This window comes from Amblyomma mixtum, chromosome 8 (assembly GCF_055824585.1).
Source record: "Amblyomma mixtum isolate Tamu chromosome 8, ASM5582458v1, whole genome shotgun sequence".
NCBI classification, from domain to species: Eukaryota; Metazoa; Arthropoda; class Arachnida; order Ixodida; family Ixodidae; genus Amblyomma; species Amblyomma mixtum.
This window is the reverse complement of record NC_143019.1, coordinates 107,354,212-107,373,052: the sequence shown is the minus strand read 5'-3', so window position 1 is coordinate 107,373,052 and position 18,841 is coordinate 107,354,212. Positions and strand designations below refer to the sequence as shown.

At 49.9% G+C, this 18,841-nt stretch overlaps 2 protein-coding genes across 4 annotated transcripts; both read left to right on the top strand.

Annotated features, from left to right (window-relative positions):
- Positions 1-1,467: 1,467 nt before the first annotated feature.
- LOC149333833 (uncharacterized) lies at positions 1,468-14,151 on the top strand. 3 transcript variants are annotated; one of them, XM_089558807.1, is made up of 5 exons: positions 1,468-1,611; positions 1,697-1,751; positions 6,324-6,501; positions 7,142-7,779; positions 14,030-14,151. In XM_089558807.1, the coding sequence occupies exons 1-5, from the start codon at positions 1,571-1,573 to the stop codon at positions 14,033-14,035; spliced, it is 918 nt and encodes a 305-aa protein (XP_089414933.1). In that variant the 5' UTR covers positions 1,468-1,570; the 3' UTR covers positions 14,036-14,151. The 3 variants fall into 3 exon arrangements, with proteins under 3 accessions (XP_089414933.1, XP_089414932.1, XP_089414934.1); XM_089558806.1 differs by having other exon boundaries at positions 1,494-1,751; XM_089558808.1 differs by lacking the exons at positions 1,468-1,611; positions 1,697-1,751 and adding an exon at positions 2,220-2,586.
- A 1,730-nt stretch (positions 14,152-15,881) lies between these two features.
- Positions 15,882-17,100, top strand: LOC149333832 (pyridoxal kinase-like). Its single transcript, XM_089556118.1, has one exon. It carries the CDS (start codon positions 16,103-16,105, stop codon positions 17,012-17,014), a length of 912 nt encoding a protein of 303 aa, XP_089412244.1. The 5' UTR covers positions 15,882-16,102; the 3' UTR covers positions 17,015-17,100.
- Positions 17,101-18,841: the final 1,741 nt, after the last annotated feature.

Sequence of the window (18,841 nt, the reverse complement as noted above, 5' to 3'; positions counted from 1 at the left end):
AACACTGGTGCCAAGGAACTCCAGAAAAAATTGCCGGTACGAATACTCTGTAAATGGCTCTGCCGATACGAATACTCTGTAAAGACGAATACTCTCTAAATGGCTGAGTCATCTGCCTTCTGGAGAGGCTATAAAGGTAGTCCAAGGAAAAGCGCACAGTAGGGAAATCGAAGGCGTCAGCAACTTCCTTAACAAGGAATCCCCATAAAGGCCCCTCACGAGTGTGTCCAGTCAGTGCGAAGAGGAAAAGCAAATGAGCACGGAGACGCCTAATAAACACAGCTACTAAAAAAGGGTGGTTTGCTGATTTAAAAAAGAAAAAACGCGAAACAGGTTGATGCATGAATAAGTGAACAAGACCTTTTCCACCAGACTGTAAAGAAAGAAATAGCTTATCGCGACGCATGGGTTCCCATTGGGAGCGCCATACAAATGTAGCGAATATTCTGTGCATCACCTGCACTTTCTTTCTCACACAGTGGAGAAACTGTAGCACATAGGCAAGTGTTACAAATAAAAAATGTTAAGCCCTAGCAAGCACTGACTGTTCCCTACCCATCCAAGCCTGGGTTTGTCACCTCATGGAGATTATCTGTGAATCGCCCCACTGCTGCGAATTTGGTGAAGAGGAACCCCAAGGTAGTGAAGGGTACCGCAGTCCCAGCTTATGCCGCCATAATGACTTGGCGTTGTACTCCAGGGGTCCAACTAAAACCCTTTGTATTTATTTAAATTAAGAATCGCACCTGATACCTCACAAAACTGTTCAGTCAAATGTAATGCCTCAAGCACACTCGTTTTGTCAGAACAAAAGAGGGCGACATAATCTGCATATGCTAAAATCTTAATTTCCCATTGCGCCAGGGAGAAACCGCGGATAGTTGCGCTGTTAATAATACTGAGGCAAATGGGTTAAAGATATAGGGAAACAATAAAGGCGATAATGGACAGCCTTGGCGAACAGATAATTTCAATGGAATAGGTTTGGTTAGCTCTTGGTTAACAATTAGCCTTGTATACTCCTTATAGCACAGTCTTATGCCCCTAAGAAAAACATCTCCAGTATTTACATTCCCTAAGACCGCAAACAAGAAATCGTGACAACTTTATCAAAGGACTTGGCAAGGTCAATCTGAATTAGACCTAATTTTCCGGGCTCATACGATACTTTCTATAATACAGAACGTGCACTATGAATATGGGTTCCGATGCTGCGGCCTCTGATACCGCAGACCTGATGCGTGCCAATTAAGTGAGCGACCACTAGCTACAGACGATTGCAAAGAACCTTTGCATAAATTTGTAATCATCCGGTTCATCAACTAGACGAGCCCCCTTTCGCGGCTTATCTCTAGCCAACGCGGCTCCGTGATGCTCTCTGTCCTAGGGATCGCTAGAAACAGCCCGGCGCCTCCAACGCCCATTCGAATAACTCGTTCCGGTGACCGGTTCTGGCTCCATATGTCTACGGTGTCAGCAAGCGCTGGCCTTTCAGTCACGTGACACAACTGGTGTGAGAGCGGCGCAGCGGCAAAAAGCGATTACAGAGCTCTGCGACAAGTCGCGTAGTATGACGTCACAGCCACACCTCCGGCGAGCCTCCAGTCAGAGGTCAAATCCAGTCCTAATTTGACCTCCAGCTTTGCATGCAGAAGTGGAGTTTTTCGCTCCAAAAGTTACCGTGTCCTTGTTACAGCGTCTCGTACTCTACCACAAGCAAGGAACGCGCACAAGTCCGGCTTCTTGCAAAGGTAGGATATAAAAAAAAATAATTCAGGGGGCACTTTGGCTTTCTCAAGTGCTGCAAGGCGAAAGCGTTTCCTGGACACTGTTTGTTTTTATTCACTTTTTATTTTTCACAATTTGTTCTTTATTTATTTTTTGCTCCTTTTCTTAATTTTATTGTTTTTTATTTTTATTTTCACATCTTATTTTTATATTCTTTTTATTTTTGTTTATTTTCGTATTTTCAATTTTTATTTTCCTTTTCTTGACTTTACTCCTTTTATTCTATTTATGGAGCCCATGCATTCACTAGATGCGCCTTTATTCATGCTGGAACCTTGAACCTTTTAAGCGGTGACGCCGAAAGGCGGACGAATATGCCGATGCGTCTGTCGACGCAGCTGCCGACGCGTCTGTCGACACGGCTGCCGACGCGTCTGTCGACACTCCTGCCGACGCGTCTGCTAACGACAGTATGAGGCATTAAAGGCTTTCGCCTTAAAATGAAAACCAGAAACAAGAGAGAGGGATGAAAATTGTGCAAGAGCTCCGAATAACAAAACTGAACGCTTCTTTGGTGTCGGAACAAGAACCACGGTCGTTCCTTCCGGAGCACGCCGACGCGCACTCTCCAGACCGGCCGTGCAACTCGGCGGACGCGTTCACCTCATCTTTCGTGGTCATTACCATTGCCATCGCTGCAACCGTCGCAGCCACCGGCGTCAGAATCACCGTTCGCGTTGCTGTTCCGCCCATCAGATTAGCGTTGCGCTGGCCGCAGCAACCCGCCGGCTGCAGCTCTTGATGTCACAGCAGGGTAGGTCCGCTGGACGGGGTGCCAGCGAGGACGTCGTGACTAAGGTGAGTCAATGTTATGACGCATACCATTTTCGTGTAGAATGCAACACACCATAGCCACGACGCGCGTCGGATTCACGGCGCGAAACGCGCACGAGGACGCATTCTATCTAACCAAAGAGTGATCGCGGCCATATTGCATGTTTCACCAATACCGGACAGCTGGCGAGTTTAAGGGGCTGACAGATCATGGAACAATGAAGGTAGCGATGGCGGCGTCTCACTGTAACAGTAATGACAGTCATAAAATAAACATCAACGAAACAAGCAGCTAAGCTAGACAGGTTGTTTGCCATTTGAGAACGCAACCACCTTCGTTTTGCGCGCGATAATGTGACTGCGTTGGTAAGAGAAAATTGGCGGGGACTAGCTTTGGTTAAGCCTGGTAGGTTGCGAAAGAAAAAGCGCAGCGCCTCCAACTGAAGGAACGCAGCGCGTCGCATCTATAGGTCACGCGTGGCTACCGGCCGCCGCTGCGCGACGATTCAAAGCACCTTCGGTATTTTTTTTTTCATATTTTGTTTTTGATGATGTTGCGACAGAGATATTGCGACTGAGAGAAAGAAAAAATTATGGCTGAGGCTTAGTTAAGGTTAAGCCTAGTCAGATGCGAAGCATATTGGTGGCTAGGCTTGGTAATACATGGCTTTCCTTGGTTGCATACTTGGTCATTTTAATACAACCACTAGAAGCCTTCGTCGTGGGGGAAGCCAACGGCATGGCTACAGCGGAACGCCGACTAACCCCGAGACGCGCGTTGGGTGAGCGCCTGGATTGCCACGGAAGCCGCGTCTGCCTGCCCGGTGGAGCGAGCGTTTCACCTACACCGAGTGTGAACGCGCGTTCGAAATGCGCGGGAATGCCGCTCGAGGACATTCCGGCGTCTATGCGATGGCATCGTCACGACGACGTCACGGTGTCACGTGGCGTGACGGCTAGGGGTCCCACGGCGACGGCGCGAGGTGGAGGCCGCCTCTCTCATCCGATGTCACGTGGTGTGACGTCACGGTGTCACGTGGTGTGACGTCGAGGGGTCCCACGCCGACGGCGTGAGTGGTAGCTCTAGCAATATGCTTCGCATAAAAAGTCAGGGGGGCACTTTGTTGACCCAAAAGTGCGGTGAGGCGAAAGTCTTAAGCGCAGTGTTGCTGCCTTTGTCACTGATGTGTGGTTAAGATGTTAAGCTTCGCCTCAAAGAGTGGAACGCGACAGCGTCTTGCAACGCTGCCAGGAAGTACAGAGAACGCCATCGCCCGTTCGGCTCTACGCCTTACTCGTCGGTAATTTGTTTTTGAGGAAAGCAAATGTATCTGTCTCGCATATCTCGGTCCAACGCCTATGGCTTCAGCGCCGCGTTTCTGGCGCAACGTTGTCAATGCCTGCAGCCCTCCTCCTCTCTCTCTCTCTCTCTCTCTCTCTCTCTCTCTCTCTCTCTCTCTCTCTCTTCTCTCTCTCTCTCTCTCTCTCTCTCTCTCTCTCTCTCTCTCTCTCTCTCTCTCTCTCTCTCTCTCTCTCTCTCTCTCTCTCTCTCTCTCTCTCTCTCTCTCTCTCTCTCTCTCTCTCTCTCTCTCTCTGTCACCCCCACGTACCTAGCTGTAAGCTCGATTCAGGCGTCTGCTGAACCAGGGAGCCAGCTATGCGCACTTCCTTTCCTTAAAATGATCGGAGTGTAAAACCTTGTCAACGCCAGCGCCAATGAACACAATGAACGCCGACGGCCTATGGCTTCAGCGCCGCGTTTCTAGCACAACGTTGACAATGCCTGCAGCCCACCTCTCACATTCGCCCACTGACCCAGGGAGCCAGTTATGCGCACTTCATTTCCTTAAAATTGAACTACGTTGTCGATGCCAACGCATGCAGCGCGTTACCTTATATGGGCCCCTGCTCATCAGGGGTTGGCTGGAAACGAGGCAGGAGACGCAGCCGTCTGCGCGCGCTCTCACCGGGCTGTTTTCTCCTCCCCACCCGATCAGGAACCCGATCCTAATCCGATCTATACGTTCAAACATATTACAATCTACTATCAAAATAGTCATCGCCTTTACCCTAGCCCATGTAAAGGCCTGACGAAGGCGGACGAAGGCTCCTTGTCCGCATTCTCACCAATAAATTGCTGTGCCCGGCAGCACTAAAACATTTTGACCCCGCCTTTAACGGCAGCTGCCCACACTTTAGTTCGGTGTCTTCTGACACCTATCGCATGGTGTGGGCCTGCCCCTCCAACCCGGCCATTCCCCCCATCCCCAACCCAACCCAGGAGGACTGGGAGGTGACCCCTGCTCGGCTGCCACGACTTACAGGCCCAACAAGCCTTAGTCGGCCGCGCCCGGGTGGCGGCCACCGCCACTTGGGTCCCACACTAGGGACCTCCACCTAGTGTTTGTAAGGATCGGTCCCTTACGGGCTGATCCAAGCATACCTCCTGTCCCTTCTTAATAAATGTTTTCACCACCATCACACCTGTCATTACCGTCATAGCTTAAAGCACGATTGAGGTGCCCGCGGTTCCGAGATGGCAGTTTGCGCTTTTCCTTTGCTTTCCAAGCTCCCGCTCCATTGCTTTCGCACCTTCTTAAAGCGCGACTAAGGCGTCCACTGCTGGTTACAACAGCGACGGCAACGGCGACACCGCGAAACGCAGAAACGGTCGCCAAAGAGCTGTGCTCAAAAAATTACCGGAGACACTTTGGAAATTCTAAAGTGTGCTTGGCGAAAGCGTTGTGGTCAACACACTGTCGCTTGCTTCCCCGAACCGCTTGGCGCGGAATCACTGGGCCGCTTGGGAGCCATGCGTCTCGCTGTTTTAATGCTGTTTGCAACTATTAAGGCGAAAGCCTTCAATGCCTCATACTGTCGTTAGCAGACGCTGTCGTTAGTAGACACGTCGGCAGATTTGTCCGCATTTCGGCGTCACTGCTTAAAAAGGAACTGCGCCGAGGGTGGGAATAGAACCAGAGCCTTTGCATTTGAAGCGGAGACGCTACCACTCTGCCACGAATGCTCAAGGTTCGAGCATGAATAAAGGCGCATCTAGTGAATGCATGGGTTTCATAAATAAAATAAAAGGAATAAAGTGAAGGAAAGGAAAAATAAAAATAAAACAATAAAAATAAGAAAAAGAGCAAACAACAAAATATGAAAAATAATAAATAAATAAAAACAAACAGTGCGCCAGGAAAGGCTTTCGCCTTGCAGCACCTTAGAGAGCCAAAGTGCCCCCTGAATTTTTTTGAAGGTTTGTAAGAATCATGTATGTCCGTGTAAAAAGATTGCGAAGCACTGCAGTCTGCTGCATTGGAGAATGCGGAAGCATTTGCATTTGAACCTCAGCAACTTTTTTTTCCAAGTCATCGTTTTTACGTGACCTCAGTTGGATGACATCTCCAACACACTTTACCGTGCACCACAACGCATTATGCGTTCCGTGCCCGCTTGGCAGACTGCGTTGGATCCGCACTGCCAGTGGTCATTTTCGTGCAGACACGCTCTGATACGCTCTGCCGACACGCTCCGCTGACAGGCCCTGTACACAACACTTCTGAGACAAGAAATGCTTTCGCATGAAAATTAAACCATTGGCGATTTCATGTGGAAAACGGACAAATTTGCTGTATTGGGGTCTTGATATGTTATTGAAGCCGAAAATATTTAGTTTCATTTTAAGTAACGGTGCCTGAACGATTAATTTCCTCAGCTGACACGCACAGGCCACATTTTCTTCTCGTTTGCGTTCCCAGACGACGGCCGAGCTTGCCGAGCTGATCATCAAGCGTCTGGAGGAGCTATGCCCCGAGGAGGTGTTGCTGGCGCTGGATGCGAAGGAGCCCATGACCGACGAGGAGAAGCTCAAGATGGACTTCATGGCAGAGAGCATCGTGTCGGGCCCTCTGTACGGCCAGACTCCGAGTAGCGGGGGTGAGCCTTCCTTCTGACTCACGGTCGTTGGCAGGCAGCTAGGAGGGCTCCGAATTAGAGGCGCTCACCTTCAAAGAAAAAACTTGACGCAATTGTGCGATCAGGGAAACTTGCTAGTGCACCCAAGCTGGTCGCAGGTGGAGTCCTCGTTTTAGTTGCCATGTTGGCTCGATTGCTGCGCCGCCTATAGTTCGTGAAAATCGCCAATAGGGGTTGCTAACGTGTGCAGACATCACACTGCGCACGGGCGCCTTTTTGCGTTTCGCCTGCATCGAAACGCGACCGCCGCGGCCGGGTTCGAACCCAGGCCGTCCGGCGCAGTAACCAACCGCGCTTACCACGGAGCCACCGCGGCGGGTTAAAATTGAAACAGACACAAGATATATGGCCGACGACACAGCGCGGGAAAGGCACGGACAAAGAACCCGAGACATGTGCGCTCGTGGCGGGGCTTTTCCTTGTGTCTTTTCTGCTGTTTTGTCGAACTATATCAAGACACCTAGTTTTCCATCTTTAACAAGATGTGAAATGTGTTGCCAGAATGAACGAGAAGGCGACGAAAGCAGTGCTGCGCAAACTATAGCCCTCAAAGTAGCTGCCTTTATTGTTATAGAGGGGTCGCTATGCACTTGCGTGCAGGATAACCGCACCACCTTGCGCCTGGCCCAGTGGATGGTGAACGACGGGCTGTCAGGAAATCCGCCCGAAGACCCCAAACTCAGGGAGGCTTGGCGGAAGCTGAGCGAGGGCGTGGAGCACCGCCTTCAGGCCGCCGAGGAGTGGTATGAACGCCAGAAGGGTCACCAAAAGTGCTCCAGTGACCACAAGGGCACGGGTGACCACAAGAGTCCGGGTGACTGCACGGGCCCCGGTAACCACAAGTGCACGGGTGACCACAAGAGTCCGGATGACTGCACGGGCCCCGGTAACCACAAGGGCACGGGTGACCACAAGAGTCCGGGTGACTGCACGGGCCCCGGTAACCACAAGGGCACGGGTGACCACAAGAGTCCGGGTGACTGCACGGGCCCCGGTAACCACAAGGGCACGGGTGACCACAAGAGTCCGGGTGACTGCACGGGCCCCGGTAACCACAAGGGCACGGGTGACCACAAGAGTCCGGGTGACTGCACGGGCCCCGGTAACCACAAGGGCACGGGTGACCACAAGAGTCCGGATGACCGCACGGGCCCGGGTAACAACAAGGGCACGGTTGACCACGAGAGCCCGGGTGGCCACAAGGGCTCGGGTGACCGCAAGGATTCCGGCCAACACAAGGTATAATAACGGCCTGTGGTCATGAAAGCGCTGACGGACGACGGTGGCGGTCTGGGTAGTGGTCTCCTCCACTTATTAGATTGTATTGTGTGCCCATCTTAGCAACAGCGTGAAACGGCGGCACACAAATACGAACGATTAAAAAGAACAAGGTAAACATCATGTGAACTGTTAACGCCTGATATGATCATGCATTGGCGAGGCATGTAATGCTAAGGCGAGATAACCTTTTGGGTAACGGAGTGAGTGAGTGAGTGAGTGAAAAACATTTATAGCTCCAAAAATCAGATTTTAGCGGTGGGCCGATGTCTTCATGTCTTCGGCCTCTTCACAAGGTCGGCGCCCCTATTCCAGGGCACCGCTGAGTCTTGCTGCTTCGCAGGCGTGCTGCACCAGTGCCCTTTGGGCCGTGAGCTCGCTGCTGGTCAGCAGGCCCTCCCATTGTTCCGCATTCGGGTCATTTAGATTTTGAAATGCTCTGTTCCGTTCGCATTCCCATGTGATGTGATATAGCGTGGGGGTTGCTCCGCACCACGGACATGTGTCCCTGTATTGTGTAGGGAACATCTTATGTAGTATGTATAAATTGTGGAAAGTCCCTGCTTGCAGTCTCCGCCAGCAGACCGCCTCGTGCTGTGTTAATGATGTGTGGGGTGGTGGGTATTTGAGTCTCCGCCCTCTGTGGTAGTTCAATATTTCTGCATACGTTGGTTCCACCATCATGGGGTCCTCCAGGGTTTCTGACTGCCCTGCTCGGCTCGTGATCTCGCGAACTAGGCTGTCTACCCTCGAGTTACCCTCTATCCCGGTGTGTGCCGGTATCCAGAAAATCCTGTGTCTTAAGGTCTTATTTGGAAGCTTTGCTTCGAGGGGGATGCTCAGCGCTTCCTTGCTTATTTTGCCCTGTATGTAGTTCCTGCATGCTGCTTTGGTGTCTGTTAGGATTATCAAAGACTTGTTCCTACGGTAACCTTCGGCCGCCGCTAGAGCTACGGCAGCTTCCTCCCCCTCTGTTACCGTACAGTTTCTTAATGTCGCGCTGCTAATTGGTTCCCCCATGTGGTCTACCACTGCTGCCGCGACTCGGAACTTTCTGGTCCTGTGGTCCCATGGATAGAGGGCCGCGTCTGTGTATACTGTGTTTTCCATTGTGGCTAGGTTCCGCTTCACATAATCTGCCCTGGCCTGCCTTCTAGCGGCATGGAGGTTGGGATCCATGTTTCTCGGCAGAGGGCTGATGTCTAGTGTCTGGCGGACCTCGTCTGGAATGCTAGCTGTTCTATCTACGATCCCTTCTACATTGTGCCCTAATCTCTTTAGGAGCTTGCGGCCGGTGGCTGTCTGCTGGAGCCTGGCTATTTGCGCACTTAGCTGGGCTTCCGTTAGTTCTTCGAATGTGTTGTTTAGGCCCATTTGTAGCAGCTTTTCATTTGATGTGTTTCTTGGCAGGTGGAGTGCCGTCTTGTACGCCATTCTTAGCAGCGCCTCCGTCTGTTCTTTGTCTTTCTTGGTAACGGAATCAATTCTACCAGAGGGCAAGCGTATCGAGCCCCGCCGAGAGTCAGATGGGCGGACAAGATTTGTATGTTTGTTATCGCATCTGGCACAGGACAGGGTTGGAGATATGGGAGAGACCTTTGTCTGGCAGTGGGCAGACAGTGATTGTAATATCGCTCTGCATAAGGGCGCCTTTTCGAAACGCGGCAGGGAAGGAACTCGCGTCCCTCGGACTCGGCAGCCGAGAGAATTAACTATTGAGCCATCGCGGCGGGCGAGTGCGAACTTTAGTCGTAAGGAAAAAAGCGGCAGGTAAGGGGAAAGGTGAAGGGGTCGTGCCACAGATGTAAAAATGATAGTTTTGGAGCCAACTGTGAGTGAAGGGTCAGTGGAAGGGCTAGCGCAGGTTAGTTGGAGCTCAATAGCAGAGGCCTTTACCGTATTGGGCGGAGGTATCTGTGACGATGTGTAGAATGGCAAGTCGCGCGCCTGAGAAGGGTCAGAGTGGAGTGTACCGATAGAACGGCACGACTATGGTTAGAACCGAAGTGAGGTGCTTGGGCGGCGCCCACATCTAGAAATGCGCAAAGTTGCTTGCGTGGTTGAAAGGTGCCTTCAAGGTGCCTTCAAGGTGAAGGCAAAGTGTGCAAAGTGCTTCAAGGTACGATAAGGAGCCCATTATCAGCTAAATCAGCTGAGAGGGAATTCAGGCGAACACATCTGCCCCTTGGTATTACTGCGCGCTACTGTGTAGTAGCGCTCCGATGTAGAATCAAGATTTAGAACCGACTGGACACTGTTTTAACTCTGATTACAACTGTCCTCTCGGTGCTGGGTTGTTATTCGGTTCGTAGCGTTCGAGTTTTCCGGTTTCTGGTGGCTCCACAGCTGGTTTGGTTGCTAGCGGGAATACCCACTTATGATGACCAGTTTCATGGTACAGCCAATATAGCCGCTTCGGTAGCCCCCGGTGTTGAGCGTTCCTCGCGTAGAAAGCGATAGCGGTGACAGTGTCACAAGAAAGCTTGAACAAGTTCATATAATGCGCAAAAGGAGTACTGACAACCGTTTCATAAACATATGCAAGATGCAAAACATGGGTCTCAAAAAAACCTTGGCAGTTAGCAAGGGCGTCCGCAGAATTTTTTGCAGGGGGGGGCCCCGTTGGTGCCCCGGGGGGGGGGGGGGGGGGGGGGTGGTATGTTCGTAGCAAAAAGGCGCTATTTGCGGAGTAAATTTATTTATTTATATATAAATAAAAATTAAACAAAATGCACACATGAAAGAAAAATTACAAACAGCAAATTAAAGCGCGGCTAGGAGAGGTACATTGGAGTTTATCAACGAAGAAACAACTAAAATTAATAAAAAATGCAAAAAGATGCTATATCACTTCGTGGAGAAGAGTGCTCAGTCTTCCTGCATACGGGTTCTCGACTCACCCGGATTGATGACCAGCACACAGCACAATATGTTCGCAAACACGCAACTACAGTCACTCAGTCAGTCTTCCTTGAACAGCTACTGTAGGCGCCTCGGATTTTTCTGGGCGAATTGCGTAATTACACGTGTGATAAATTCACTTCTGTGCTTCATTACACGCTCTCGGTGCACACTCATCATACACATTGATTGGAAAAACTGTTGAACGTGTACGTTGAAAACAAAAGATGACTATATATACAACGAAAACTTATTTACAAGATAAATGCACGCTCGCAGCTTCATACACCTCGCTCCATCTTGCTTGCGCATCCGCACAGTCGAGCAACCCAACACACACTGCTCGCCGCTCGTCGTTTTCTCTTCCGCTGTCTTGGTTGTTCTCAGCTTCGCTGACAACCGGCCACTAAAAACACCCAAGCACAAACACAGAGGCGCGCACACGTGCGAGGGCTTACTTGCCGCAGTATCCCCGAATGCGCACTTTGGGGGTGAAAGGAACGCCGCGCAACTTCCGAGGGGAAGGGACACTCGCCACTCCGGTCGGAAAATTTGTTTTTGTGTTTTTATGGGGTTCAGAGCCCCAAAACGACTCAGGCTATGAGGGATGGAGTAGTACAGAGTTCCGGGTAATGTCGACCACCTGGGTCTCTTTACCATGCACTGACACGCACAGCACATGGGCGCTGTTGTGATTTGAGGCCCAGCCAGAGGTGACAGGCGAGCCAGGCAGGCGCCATCGGGCTGCGTTGACCAAAGGCGCTGGTTTTCACAGAAGACGCAAAGAACGCTGGTGTGGGGGCGCCTCGGGAGACTGCGTCGCCGTGAACAAAAGCAGCTAATCCCCTTTGCCGGAGATTCTGAAAGCGGCGCTTCTACCGAACTGCGCTACACGTGGATCGGAGGAGACAGCGAGCGGCGGCGGCGCCAACTCATCGCCCGCTTGCCCCTGAGCAGCCCGACAAAGCGGGGGTGGACACGGCTGATTTGTCCTTCCCTCCTTAAGAATTCATCGGTGACCGGCGTAACGACATAGGCGAAAACAAGATGCCCCGTGCACTGTCTGCCTCCGTGTCGCTATCTCTCTAGAGATCAAAGAAACAGACACCCATCTCAAGGCGGCTCGAAACACATGCTCGCCGGTGCCGCTGTATGTCTGGAACAGGTCGCCCTTCAGTAGAGCTAACGATGGCGTGGTTTGAAAACGGCGGAACGACGCACGCCCGGACGCGGCATTTCGCAGATGTGACCATGCGGGGCTGCTTTTACCCTTTTGACTGAGCGCACCACCGCCCCCGGCGTGCGGCCATCACTCACGGTTCGAGTGAGTGATTTTCCAGGGGGGTGCAACCGCCCCCCCTTGCCCCCCCCTCCGGACGCCCATGGCAGTTAGTGCCATGCCCGAGAGTCGTCGTCGGGAGTCAAACATGTGCAATTAAACGCTCTTCGTCCAGGCGGACGCGGCCTTACTTATTGTTACCATATGAACCCTCACTTTCTGCATCGAGGTCAGGATCAAGAAGCTCCCAAATTTGCCAGGAGGACAGATATGCTGCTCAACTAAGATTTTTTAGACAGTCTATGGGCAAATGCTAGAGAATAGTCCATAGGCAATACAAATCCTTTTGGCAGTCAACAGAATATTTATAGCCACACATTTTTAGTACACCTTTTATTTATAGGCAGTCTATATAGACTTTGAATAGACAAAAAGAAATATCCATAGAAAGTCAATAGAGCCTATAAGAAGCCTATATAGCCGACGCGGTGGCTCAGCGGCTATGGTGCTCGGCTGCTGACCCAAAAGACGCGGGTTCGATCCCGGCCGCGGCGGCTAGAATTTCTTTGGAGGAGAAATTCTAGAAGCCCGTGTACTGTGCGATGTCAGTGCACGGTAAAGAACCCCAGGTGGTCGAAATTTCCGGAGCCCTTCACTACGGCGTCTCTCATAGCCTTAGTCGCTTTGGGACGTTAAACCCCATAAACCAACCAACCAACCAAGAAGCCTATATACTATCAGTAGACCATTTTTATAAGAGCTGCGCGGCTTCAGGGTCCTGATAAGGGTGCGAACGGTGCTTGAAGCCTTAGCAGGAGGACTGAGTTGCGAGGTGTTTCTGCGCTTTTTAATGCGTTAGCATTATAACCCCCGTTATCGCAAGTGTCCGGCGTTGGCGGTGTGTGAAGCCTAGGAGCAGAGGGGGCAGGGTGCATAGAGGAAAAGGGTACAGGGGAGAAAGAGATGAGGGAGGGAGACATCAGGGGCGAACGGGAGAGGCAGAAAAATGAAAACTGGTCTTGACGAAACGAAATGGCGCAGTAACTGTCTCGATTCTCGGTAAACGCTTCAAACTGCTCAAACGCGCCGCGAGGGCAGGGAAGAACGAGGGAGTGAGAGGACGTTGGTAGGAGGCGACGGGTGGCTAGAGGAAAACGGCGGTTTGCTAGAGTCGATGGATGGGGATAGTAACGAGGGAGTACTGCGTGTCACATGGTTATTGATGAGCTCGATCAAGCCACCGTCAGGGTGAACACGATTCCTTACGAATCGCATTGATCATCGGCGAATTTTTGAAAAAGATATATTGTCCTGTCCATGTAATTGCTGTCGTAAATTATACCCTTGCCACACGGACAGATTTAATGCCATTAAGTGCTCACTGCCTTAAGCTTCAATGGCATTCGTGTGGTGCCACACGCATAAATTTAATGGCATTAGCCTTACTGTCATTCGCGACCTACTGAGTTCAATTCGCCCGTGCAATGCGTACTCCCGTTCCCATTCCAGACGCAGAAAAGCATGAGTAACAACTTCCTAACCAGCAGCAAATGGTTAAGTCGTAACTCTGTCAGATGAAGCATCTATATATGCAGCGTTTTCGATGCGAAGAGCGCCATTTTAACCAGCCTTTTTGACAGATACTCTCGACTCGTGTGCCGACATGCGAGTTTATGGCTACTTTTTCTACTTGCAAAGCAATAACTGCCGTATTTTATAGAAAATCATTTTTACATTACATTTGAACAACATTCCCGATATATTGTGCTCACTAGCATTCTTTATATTAAGATGAAACTTTTGACTGCCTTGCAAGCGTTATCGTCATCCTCACTTCCGATAATGGCATTAAATGTGGACGTGTAACACCAACTCCGAAGATATATATAATGGCATTAACAAACTTAAGGCCTTAAGCGCGTGGCACGGGTATTAGCCACCTACTGCGGGGCAGCACGATGGAGAAATTTAGCTTTCTTTTGCGTAATCCGCCTTCACCGCCTAACTCGTTATTCACCACTCTCTTTCCAGCCCTGAATACCACCTGTCTGTCGTGCGGTGCCTGCTGGCGTGATGGCCGGTGAAACAAGGACAGAATAAGCATGTTTTTTTGGATGTTTGTTTCAAATAAAATGATGCAGTGTGCACGCTCAGTTATTTTCTTTACTTCACGAGTCTTCTTGAGCCTCGAATCTAGAGAAGAGGCTCTCGAGGTAGAAACCACGTTTGGAGTTGACTGTTAAAAGAGCTCTAACTTGGAAGCATGGCCGCTTGCACAACGATGAAAAAGGCCACAAGCTCCATTCTCTGTGCATGCCCGGCCTCGAGCACAGTGCATTAAAAGAGGACGTCAAGGCTGTGTCTATCGGTTATATGGTGAGTAAAGATGGCAAGGCTGTACTTCACCCCTGGTATAAAGCTCTGCCGATCTATGGAGAACATTTTGCACTGCATTGAAGTCAACCTGTATCCACAGATTATTCGTAAAGAAGTTAGAAAATACCACAATATTAAATACAGGTGACAAGGAGTGCCGTGTACTGGAGGGCGTTGCTTTGCGCGCGCACTTTTCGAGATCGGCGAGAGATGGTCGAAATTTGTTGAGCCAGTTATGAGATCGAGTATAAACCCGGTTTAGGAGTCCTAAAGACGAGGGCAGTAGCGTTTTTGCAATTTTATAAACTCTTACGGGTTACTCTAACGGCCTGCTGCAAACGTCTAATTCTATCCAGGCGACTAACATTATAGTAACCTATGCCTGCCGCAGGGGCCCCATTCAGTAACACTAGAATATATTTGCAGAAAGCGAAGTTTTCGCATCTTGGATGCGTGAAACCGTTCAATACTGCTGCCAGGCACCGAAATCTTATTACAAATCATTATTTAAAAGCGACGCTAGCATCGAAGCACCCTATAGTATAGGCACGATCGAACGGACAGGGCTCAAAATCTGGACGTGTACGCGCAAAGTGTAAGGATGGGGCCAAGAACACATTTCTGCATTAAAAGGCTTAGGAACTTGCGACCTCCGAAGCAACTCTTCCTTCTCTTCCAGCCCTTTAATGATGGTGTCATCAGGCTTAATGGCACATACCCAAGGCGGGGGATTGGCCAGGGTGCATAGCACGTTTAATAAAGGTGCCTGCCATCTTCTTTTGAAGCGGAAAGCTTCACTAGGCTAGTCAACACCGGTCTGGCGTATGCTCCATTATCAGAATTAGCCACACCTGCGCGTGCGCAGAACCGAGTGACGTCACAGAAGAGGCGCAGGCGGCCGCAACTGTAACATCTCGGTGGACACCCGAAACGCGCCATAAGGGAAGGAAAATGAAAATTGGTTTTAAGGAACGGAAACGACGCCTGTCTCTCTCATATCTCTGTGGATACCCGAACCGCGCCGCACGGGCTTTAAGGAAAGTGAAATGAAATGAAAATTGCTTTTAAGGAAAGCAAATGGCTGTCTCTCATATCTTGGTGTACACCCGAAAGGAATGCACACCACAGTACATGTCTCGAAAACAACCTTCTATTATAAGACAACACCGTATTCACTACACGCGTGGCTCCTCCTCCGCCTCGCCGCAGCTTTTCGCTTCGAGATATCCATGCTTAACCTTGGATAAGCCACAGCCATTTTTTTTCTTTCTAGCATTAGTTTCAAGCTTGCGCGGATATCAGATTTTATTTTCTTTAAGCAAATAAGAGTAACAAAACTTGGTTCAAATAAAACAGATTATTCTCGAATAACTCAAGTATGAACGCACAGAGAGTGAAAAAACGCGCGTTCTACCATTTAGACAGGAAGAGGAGAATTTCCTGACAAGAACGCTGTAAATATACCCTCACTGGCTGACGAATTAAATGACACCTACCAAGTAAAACAGCGTTTTTTTTTTGCGCTTCATTCTCCTATTTAACACTTGAGTATACTTTTTGCTTTACGGGCTTCTGTGCGCCTGGCATGCGCACACCTTGGAACTTCAAAATTATTTCACGCGGTGAAGCGACGAAAAAGAAGCCATGTGACTGTGCCGCGAGACGGGAACAGTCCTGCCCTCTGGTTGCAGTGCCCGTCGTGCCGCGCGTTCGCCATCCGTCGAGGCCATGATTTCGATCCAGGACTGCCGCATACTGTCCATCCAGAGCCACGTCGTTTCGGGCTACGTGGGCAACAAATGCATCGCTTTCCCGCTGCAGATCTTGGGCTTCGACGTGGACACCGTGGACACGGTGCAGTTCTCCAACCACACGGGCTACCCGGTGTGGAAGGGCCAGGTCACCGACACCGAGGACTTCGAGGCGATACTCAGCAACCTCGACACGTCTGTGTACACGCACGTCATGACGGGCTACGTCACATCCGCCGCGCTGCTCGAGCGCATTCGAGACCTCGTCACCGAAATGAAGAAGGCTAATCCTGAACTGGTCTACGTCTGCGACCCGGTCATGGGAGACAACGGCTTCCTCTACGTCCCTGCGGAGCTGGTGCCCATCTACAAGAGAGACCTGCTCCCGATAGCCGACATAGTGACGCCGAATCAGTTTGAAAGCGAGCTGCTGACCGGGATTACCATCCGCGACGAACCGATGGCACTGGACGCCATGGAAGCGCTGCACGTGATGGGTGCCACATCTGTGGTCATCACGTCGACCACGGTGGACGGAAACGCGAGCACGCTGGTGGTCTTCGCGAGCAAGCGGACCGGCGACCGGATGACTTCGCTGCGGGTGGACGTGCCACGCATCGACGCGAATTTCTGCGGGACGGGCGACCTCTTCTCAGCTATCCTCGTGGGCTGGATGACCAAGTCGAACAACAACCTGCGCGTATCCGTCGAGAAAACAGTGTCCACCATACAGGCGGTGCTGAAGAAGACCTACCGACATGCCCAGAACATGCACACCGACCAGTCGGAGCTGAAGTACAACAGCCACGAACTGGAGCTACGCCTCGTTCAAAGCAAGGATGAGATTGAGGAGCCACCGCAGAACTTCAAGTCTGTGGCCCTCACCTAAGTGTGGTACAGGTAGTGGGCAAAGTCTCTGCAACCAGGAGTCCTGTGCTGGAGCAAATCGCTTAAATAAACATGTTGCCAAGACAGGCTTTGAGTGTGCATGTTAAAATGCAGGTCCAACTAGAAATTTCCTTTTTAATAAGGACAGAGAACTGGGCGAGTTGGTGGGGATTCATCGTTTGAACTGCGCAAAGAAACGTTTAAACTGTTTCTTTTTTATTCGCTCTTGCAGGAGGCTACCAACGCAGCACAAATTTGGCAATTTAGACCTGCATAATGCCAGAGCTACAAGATTGTCATGAATCTATATACCTTATGCAGTCTCCAAAAACATAACTGTGTTATGTTGTGCACCAGGGGGCGGCAGAAAGTAAGGTGGGCAGATGCGATCGTCGTTTGCGGGGGATATGGTGGCCGCAGCTGGCAGAGGACAGGGTTAAAGGAGTATAGACACCTAACTTTTGGGTGCATGTTTGTAATATGCGTAAGGCATTATTATACATGAATCACCATGTGGAATTTGCCTACGACCGCTAAATATTGAATAGAATTTCTTGTGCTGTTCCGGGTTCAGTCTACCGATGACTGCAACGTCAAAGTGAGGTTACAGGTCACGTAAGCTTCAATATTATCATTGCTTCTACATTCATTAGCATTCCAGCTATTGAGGAAGGCTGGCTTCAGCACCGTAGTGAATTGAAACGATGAAATGGCAATTATATCGACATTTTGCCATGCCTCACTTGACGTATAGCCATACTTTGATGTCACAGCCATCGTTCGCCTGTTAAAACCAAAACTGAAGCAGCATGAGAGAAAAATTCATTATAAATTATTTAGCAGTCACAGGAGAATACCTTATGGTGATTCATGCATAGTGGTGTCTACTGGATCATTGTAGAGAATAAAACACGCACCAAAATTAGGTGTCTACACTCCTTTAATTGCAGAGACATGGGAAAGGCCTTTGCCCTGTGGTAGGCGAAGTCAGGCTGATGATGATAATGTTGTGTTTTACGGCACAAGGCCATAATACATCAATTAGAGAAAAAGTACTAGTGGAGTAACAGATAAATGCAGCTGCAAAGTACTTAGAGGAAATGTGCATAACAGCAACTGTACGAAGAAAACTGTTCTTTCCTTTATTTCGGCCGGACACTTTGTGCCTGTGTACTACAAAAGCTGGCGTTCATTACTGGTGATATATTTTATTAGAAAAACCACATTAGTTTACTCTGCCGTCTTTGTCACAAACATCTGCAAATACGTAACTATTAACAAGAAGGCACCTATGCAAGGGCTAATCATGGGTTTCTTGGTGCACTTACTGTGCTACAAGTAATCTACACAGACAATTAAGCCATAAACAGTTGTGTCTTTTGGTGGCGCAATGACGAGCATGTCTAATTTGCATGTAATTGTGTTTTAACTGCGTGTGACCAGTTGGAATCGCAGTGATGTATGCTAAAAGACAATTTGATCGCATCACTTTTCACGGCCGTCCCGTCTGTCGCAGGCCTACGAATTTGATGTCGGTGCATAGGCCCTTCAAAATTATGTTGAGATGATGTCCACTAGCAGATGATCTGCAATGAATGCTCACATGGATGTCCCACGGATGTCCCATAGATGTCTCAATGATATTCAATATCTTTGACCATTTGTACACATTCTGTAAATACTGCCCATGGTTTTCTTTGTTTCAGCCACGTCAAGAGCCACCCAGGCAGCATAATTATATCTCCAGAATCATACCTGGACACGACGTTTGAAAATGTTCCTTTTTTCCTGTGGTCAAAACTTTCTCAAAAAATTCTTATCTGGTCCA

Bases quoted from the DNA above. Each gene is read 5' to 3' on its own strand.
- LOC149333833 (XM_089558806.1), top strand. From the start codon at position 1,647: ATGCAGAAGTGGAGTTTTTCGCTCCAAAAGTTACCGTGTCCTTGTTAC. The intron at 1,752-6,323 runs GTAGGATATAAA...TTGCGTTCCCAG, and splicing joins AAGTCCGGCTTCTTGCAAAG to ACGACGGCCGAGCTTGCCGA. The intron at 6,502-7,141 runs GTGAGCCTTCCT...CTTGCGTGCAGG, and splicing joins CCAGACTCCGAGTAGCGGGG to ATAACCGCACCACCTTGCGC.
- LOC149333832 (XM_089556118.1), top strand. From the start codon at position 16,103: ATGATTTCGATCCAGGACTGCCGCATACTGTCCATCCAGAGCCACGTC.